Source organism: Ascidia mentula, chromosome 1 (assembly GCF_947561715.1).
Source record: "Ascidia mentula chromosome 1, kaAscMent1.1, whole genome shotgun sequence".
Classification (NCBI taxonomy): Eukaryota; Metazoa; Chordata; class Ascidiacea; order Phlebobranchia; family Ascidiidae; genus Ascidia; species Ascidia mentula.
In genome coordinates this window covers 23,372,934-23,380,321 of record NC_138566.1, presented here as the reverse complement: position 1 = coordinate 23,380,321, position 7,388 = coordinate 23,372,934, and the positions used below count along the sequence as shown (strand labels likewise).

Genomic DNA, 7,388 nt, shown 5'->3' with positions numbered 1-7,388 from the left:
GACACAAAACGGTTGTAATGGGCATTATTAGTGCACAACATAGAGGACAGCGTTCGCGTTATAACTTAAAAACTGCACAGAAGCACTGGGAAAAGTAGTGTGGTGATGGAGGGTATATGTACATGGTAACTGCTAAAAGTAAAATGCTGCCACTCATTTATGTACAAGGTGCATGGAAATGTTACGTCGAACGGTGTTAGTTAGTATGTATATATGTCAACCGTTCACCAACAACAACCTGTTAAGATGGATTGCAGTATGCCAAAAATGCGTCGGTTTAGCAAAAGAATTTTGGGTCGGTTTGGACCGGTGGGAACTTGGCCTTGGTTGCTTCTCATCATGTATAGGTACAAATTATATCCACTAAATTTTATAACTGATTGGTGACGTATTGGAAAAGCGCTGCTAAAAATAGTGATCATCAGGAGCATGAAGATTACTTAAAAGACGCAAATTGCGAAGAGCAAAACGAAAATAAAGAATTGAAAAGAAATTGGCAGAACACAACGAAAGGCGTAGTTTTTCTTGTTTAAAAAAGAGATCGTGCAATTCAGATACAGGTTTAACAAGGCAAATGCAAAATCGGCCGAAATAGGAGGGCGCGTCACGCTTCGACGTGAACTGGTTGAGCAGGTTGCGCGCATACGTCAATTGCAGAACGCCGCGTGCGGTGTACGTTTTCAAGAGGGCGAATTGTGTTTTGTGTTAATTACTTGTGGGCGGCGTTTCCAGTAAACTCCTCGGGTTTACAATCCACGTTATACAACAATGCTGAGTTGAGTGAATTTGACACGACTTTTGTCACCAAACGGGTTTTCGCAGTTCAATAAAAACTTTCATCAACTACTTTGAAATTGGACTGGCACAGTAAGAAACGCCCAAACGCAACAGTTGTTATTTTCCTTAACCGCACAAATCGCGTACCATTAAATTGGCCACCAGTCAAATGCGCCAACCTTTAACCCCGACGCACAACAACAGCAACAACCGCTTTGCATGTTTTCCTCCGCTTGCGCGATGTGTAGGACGGGCGTGGGAACAATGGCAGATACAACGACATGCAGCCAGTATCAAATGCTGGCGTCTCTTTTAAGCGATGGCGCTTTTTGCATCCAAGCTTTACGTTTATGGAGGAAGTTGCGAGTCATGCAACGCGGGCGTTGTCTTATGAATTTCCTAAGAGGCGAAACTATATGCGTTTAACGTGTTATGAGCGCGGGCAAGGAAATTGCTGTCAACGTAACATGTGGTTAGATTACGGGAGGTGTGGGATCATGGGATCTACATTGGGTTTTAAATGTTTTTGTTACATTCATGAAATGAGATTCCTTTTTATGATGATAATTGTCCAAAATAAGGGTCGTATGTTTACCAAGCGGGAAATGGGTCAGTTTTAACCGTATAATGTGCAAGGCTATTATCAACTATTTGTCCAAAATCGTAATTGGTTCCAGTTAACTGAAGTCCACGTGGCAGCACGAACACTTACAGCCCGAAACACAACGCGGTTGCCACCACAAACAAACGAGGCGCAAACGAAACACTATCGCCCTCGCGCATGACGGTCAAAAAACAAGGAGTTAAAACTGTGATAAAGGCAAACCGGTCGATACAAATAATGGAAAGAGGTTCTTCGAGATCGAAGGATCCAGAAGCGATGAGGACAAAAGCACGATTTTTTCAGACGTAAAAATGGTAAGGTTGGTTGCTGGGGTGACACGATACGTGCATGCAAAGGATCTGGTTTACTCTGATGTGAAATATTAAAGTGAACAAACATGTGTGCATCTTTTTGTTCATGTTGTACGGTGTGGCTACGGTTCTGCGCGCCCGAAGTGCTATAACGCGCTTTAGGAACACCTGGCGGAGAACGTCTTACTGTTGATCGCCACTGAGTAACTTAACGAAACCAAAACCGGAATGAGGAAAGCCTATTCTATAACGCCGATGGTAACGAGCGAGATTGAACGGGCAAATTGAAGGGTTTGTTTGTTTGCTGTTTTTGCCGCGCTTAAAAAATCTGAGTTGCGTGCCAGCGGCGATTGCAGAAGATTGTCTGTTCCACCTACAAGGTTACACGATGCGTCGCCGGATGCAGCCAGCTATCACGATAAAACCGTTTCTGTGTTTTGCATGCTGTCCGATTGGTAAAAATGTACAAGAGGCCGATGAAAAAAAATTCAACAAACAATATTTACTTACAAACGGACCCCACAAAGTCTTGAAAACGCCGCTACGAAAGCGACAAAGGAATAGAAGCCCGGCGGTGTTTTTCGAGGCAATGTCGGAGATATGAAACAAGCTTTAATATCCGCAAGTCCTTGGTTGGTCGCACTGGGACCACCGCTAGTACAGCTTTTTGGCGACTTGGGGTGGTACCACCACGTGGTTGGAGGGAAAGATGCCGCTTCGTCCGTTGATTGTTCCTCGCCACCAATTTTTGTCCATCCATTCTGTGACTGTGATTTTTTCACCTTGCGTGAATTCAAGTTCTCCAGGTTCTTGTCGTTGAAAGTCAAATGCCGCTTGGACTTGAAAGCTCTGTGAAAATAATTTAATGGCATTTTAGTGGAGATTTTCGGGGTTAGTGAAGTTTACACTGTATCACTGATTTACACTTCAAGTGGTGTGATTAAGTGCACCCAGTGGCTAAAAGAACACTTGCCTTTAACAAACAAACAAAGGTGGTAACCATCTACTGTGCACCGCAAGTTTTTTGTGTGCACACTTAAAGCCTTGACGTTTTGCTTTGTTCTGTTTACAGTTAAATAAAAACAAATCATTCACATTGTTTTGCCGAAACCTAATTTCGATTGAATTAAACAATTATTCCTTTGCTCTGTAACCCTTACGTTATTACAAAAAAATTTTTGTCTGCCATCCGGTGAGACTTCATCAGGGTTATATGACAACAAGTCATTATGTAAGAAACAAGTCTTGTAATTTCACAATTTACTGAAAATAGTCAGTACTGGCACTTGTTTTGCCATGTATGTAATGTCAAATCAGAGAGTATGACCAATAGGTCAGCAAAGCACTTTAGGTGATTAGTGCTATATCAGGAGCTTGTCCTTGTGCATTGGAAGTAATCAAGAGCAACAACACGCAAGGACAGATTAACGACTATTGTGAGCAAATTGTTTCCGAAGTCTGGACTACCACAGGAAATGGTACTGACATAATGTGATTCCATGCATGGGTAAATTATTTAGGGAATTCAGTTATGGCTTAATAAACTAAACACATTTTCCTTTAGCAGTGCATCTTCACCACATAGCTTCACCTTAGATCAAGGTTTTCAAAAGTTTTTTACCAGTGACCACGTTTACCAGGTTAAAATTTTCTGGGAGGCCTCCTTTGTTTGAAAGTAGAAATTAGATATTTTACTGCAACAGTTAATTGCAATGAAACGACTCAAAAACTCTCCGGAGGGGCATAATTTATGGGACACTGACTGATTGCGACCCATAAAATTTGGTATTAAAACCTGTGCAAGGTTGCGACGCCCATTTTGGGAAGCACTGTCTTAGATGACATCCCAATGTAATTATGACATAACAGTTGAAAAAATATCAGTAGTTCATTGCTGTTGCATTCCTTTAATTTTCACTAGTTGCAGGACTGCCAGTCAATAATCATAAAAAGTGTGACAATATCAGACAGGAAAAATACACAATACCAAAAATGCGGGCAAATATTTTCACAAGTCATGGTAACCATAGCTGAGCTGTCAATGATTTACCTCCATGGGGATATCCACGAGCATGATGGTTTGGGTTCTTGAGATTGACTGTTCCCTGTGGTATTTGATGAGTTCGTTCAGCGAAGTAAACTTGACAACCCAAAGGAAGTATTTTCCCGCGCCATCACGCAGAACTTTGAAGTGCTGAACTCCGCACCCATATCTGGGAATAGAAAATGGATATAACTGTACTATTAAGGACTGCTGCACAATTATGTCAACAAATGCATTTAGTTGTCTTCTCCACCAAATGTCTGTTGTACATTACACCTGCTGCTGCTGCTGCAGGCATTTTTACAAATCAGTTTTTATGAAAGAAGGTATGAAATGATTGCAGCCAAAAATTTAAAGGCAAAAGCCAACACTTCCATACGACAACTTACAAAATTAAGAATACATACATTGTTTAAAGCTTCCAATTAACACAATCACTGCATACAAAGTTCATCTTTACCTAAAACCTTTGGTTTTTACATTTAGGTTATGCCTAAAAATACTATAACTGTGTTTAATCAAAGAGTCAGTTGTGCTATATGATAAACTTGAGTACACTCCATGTAATTTATGCTCACATATGTACTTCAGTATCTTTAAAGCTACGTTCATATAGATTATGGTCTTTCAGGTTATTGACACTATTAAAAAATCATTCTGGTTTAATTCATTGTGGTGGTCAAATTGTAATGTTTACAACACAGTGGTAAATAGGATATTATAGAGGTACCTCGGTGCTTGTTTTGTCACAATGAAACACATTGATAAATGATATAATCTAAAAATAATAGGTGACCATTCTCCATAAATTTAGGATATTGCTACAAAATCAAGCTTAAAGAGCCACAAAAAGCAGTTTTGGAGAGGCACACATGGCTTCTAAGTTGCAATTTGCCCTAGGTTGCAATTTGAGTTGTACCATGACATGTCCTACATTTTATTTTAAGGAGGGCAGAAAAAAAATCAAGTGCGGTGTTTTAACCAGCTCACTAAATGCCCCGAGGCAATAATGTTGTCTCCTGCTCCACCCACAAACTAATTGTTTTACTCTCAGACTATTTGACGGTTTCTTAATCAACGCCTTACAAGGAAATTAAAACACTAACTGACCACTTGTAGTTTGATCTGATGCAGTAAATTTTACCTTCCAAAAATAGAAAACAGAAAAACTAGAGTTTTTGCGGAAAAAATGTTCTGTTTGATAACAAACTCCTGACATAAACACATAAACAAGACTTTCATTTCTGTGCATTAATTAATCATGGTCATATTCACCAGCACCTCAATTTCCTGTAAACGAACAATCCCTGAAAATATTGATCACTAAATTTTAAGCCATTCCCTACATTGGCACAATATTGCCTCTAATAAAATATTGACAAATGCTACAAAGGCTAGCGCCTTTCCACCTGACCATTAACTGATTAAAAATAATTTCATGTGAACAAATGATCATATGGTATGTATACCTAACAATTTAAAAAAATTACAAGCTACTGCTCTGGTTAAATAGTTGTTACCAAGGACAAAAAACAACAGAGTCAGAGGTTTACAATCTAAACTAATCTAAAACAGTCCTGAACATATTTACTCTGTCAGAGAGCCTGCTATTGGGTACATTTACAGTGTAGCTTTACAGACATACTTAACAGATAAGGAAAAGTCTCCTGGAGAACTTTCACTTTCTCTGATGAGAAAAGCTCCATCGGGGTAATGAGGCTTATTCAGGGTTTGTTCAGCTTTGACTCTGGAAATTTTTCCATAGTACCAACTGAAATACAATTTGGAAAAAAGTTAACACCTTCGAACCCAGATGCCAAGCCCCCATAACTTGTTACACAGTTTTTTTGGCTAACACAATAAAATGCCTAAAAATTTTTATAGGCAGTTGCATTTAGACAAAGCATGTGGTGAAGCAAGATCACATGAGATTTAACCTGTGAACATAAGCATTGCTTGTGAACATAAACTTTAACGAAACTACAGAAATATGTTAATCATCAATAGCATGATCTAACACACTGTAGATGTGCTGCAGCCCAGCATATTGGTGATGCACCGAGTCATTTCCCCCAAGCAACAAACGAGGAAACACCTTTGGTTGCCCGTCCCAGTTTTTAATTTTATACTAATAAACTGGAAAAGACTGACAAAAATAAAGAAAATCACAGATAACTAGAGTCTGTGTACACCAGTTTTTGTGTTTAAATCGTTACTGTTTAATAAATTCTCTGCTAACTCTTAATAAATGATCTAATTACATCTGGTTATCACACTACATTATTTACACAACTAGTTTGGGTAAATAGAACTCACTCGTGAGGTTTGAATTCAATGTAGTTCTTTGGGATTAATCCACTTTTTCCATCAACTTCTGCTTGACACCAATTTCTGTCATCATCAACATTTAACACCTGAACAATATTAAATACATTTTGTTGTAAATCAGTTCACATCCAAGTTTTGCAGAGCAGAAGTATTTGAGTATGTTTATGTGACAGATACATAACTGGATGACAAAAGACCTTCATCAACATAAGATTGTTGCATTTAGCAGCTGTTTTGTATTTGCTGTAATTAAACAAAAAAGTTAACCATGCATACCTTCAGCATATCTCCTTTCTTGAACGATAGCTCATCTTGCGCTGTGGCGTTAAAATCAAATTTGGCTGCACATTCCATGTCCCGGAAATTAGTGAATTTGAGCACAATGTTAAAATGCTCTTTAAAAACTTTGGACAACTCTAAAGCCAAAAATTGGCAGCAAGCCAACTTGCCACTAAAATACAGTTATTCACTGAAATAGAGTTCTTAACACTTGTGAACATGCTTTTTCCATAGTGGGATGCACACAGATTTCATGGAAAACAAATTTGTTTCACAAAATATTTTCCTTTAGAATAACCAGAGAGAATTTAATACAACTGCAATGAAACCATGATATTAACTTTCAGGTGAAAAAAATAACAGGACTAGTTCTCGTAGGTAAAAAACTTGATCTGTCCTAAATACATTTCTGGGCTGGTAAAGTAAATCTTACCAACATCATATAAACTGGAAGGCACAAGTCAGGTGCCCTTACCACAATTACAATATTTTTTCATGTTTTCAAAATATAAATTCATATTTCTGCACTTGTCCGTTCGAATTTTTCAGATATTTTAATATCGTTTTAAAGGGTTAAGCACGTAGAATGCTCTGCTCTAAAATTTTTGCCAGTGAATCTTGTTTTAGCAACTAATGTCATAATACGCATATCATATTCATAACCGAATATCAACATGTTTGTTTACATTATTTTGATATCGATAGAAAGGTCAGCCTTTGAACTTATACGTGTAAACCTTGTAGGGCGGCCGAGTAACCCGCGTTCAAAGTTTTGTTAACTGGCATTTTTATTATTGTCAACTAACATCCCTCTGGTCTACAATTCCATATAGCATAAAAAACTGAGACTCCAAATTGGAAAAAATTTACCAATGATCTGCGCGAAAACAATTAGCTAATGCATAAACATACAATCAATGTTCTGATAATCTGCGCAATTAACATTTGCCAGAAAAAAATCCTCCATACAAATTACAAACTTTTCAATCCGGCTTGGAGACACTTAATTATTGAAGGAAGACACTGGATCCCGCCTGTGTCATAT

The 7,388-nt window shown here is 38.3% G+C and overlaps 1 protein-coding gene across 1 annotated transcript; it reads right to left on the bottom strand.

Moving 5' to 3' along the window:
* Positions 1 to 6,684, bottom strand: LOC145895117 (growth factor receptor-bound protein 2-like). The gene is made up of 5 exons (XM_082983879.1): positions 6,341 to 6,684; positions 6,053 to 6,150; positions 5,382 to 5,507; positions 3,743 to 3,905; positions 1 to 2,541 (listed from the first exon to the last, which is right to left on the bottom strand). The coding sequence occupies exons 1-5, from the start codon at positions 6,416 to 6,418 to the stop codon at positions 2,347 to 2,349; spliced, it is 660 nt and encodes a 219-aa protein (XP_082840005.1). The 5' UTR covers positions 6,419 to 6,684; the 3' UTR covers positions 1 to 2,346.
* Positions 6,685 to 7,388: the final 704 nt, after the last annotated feature.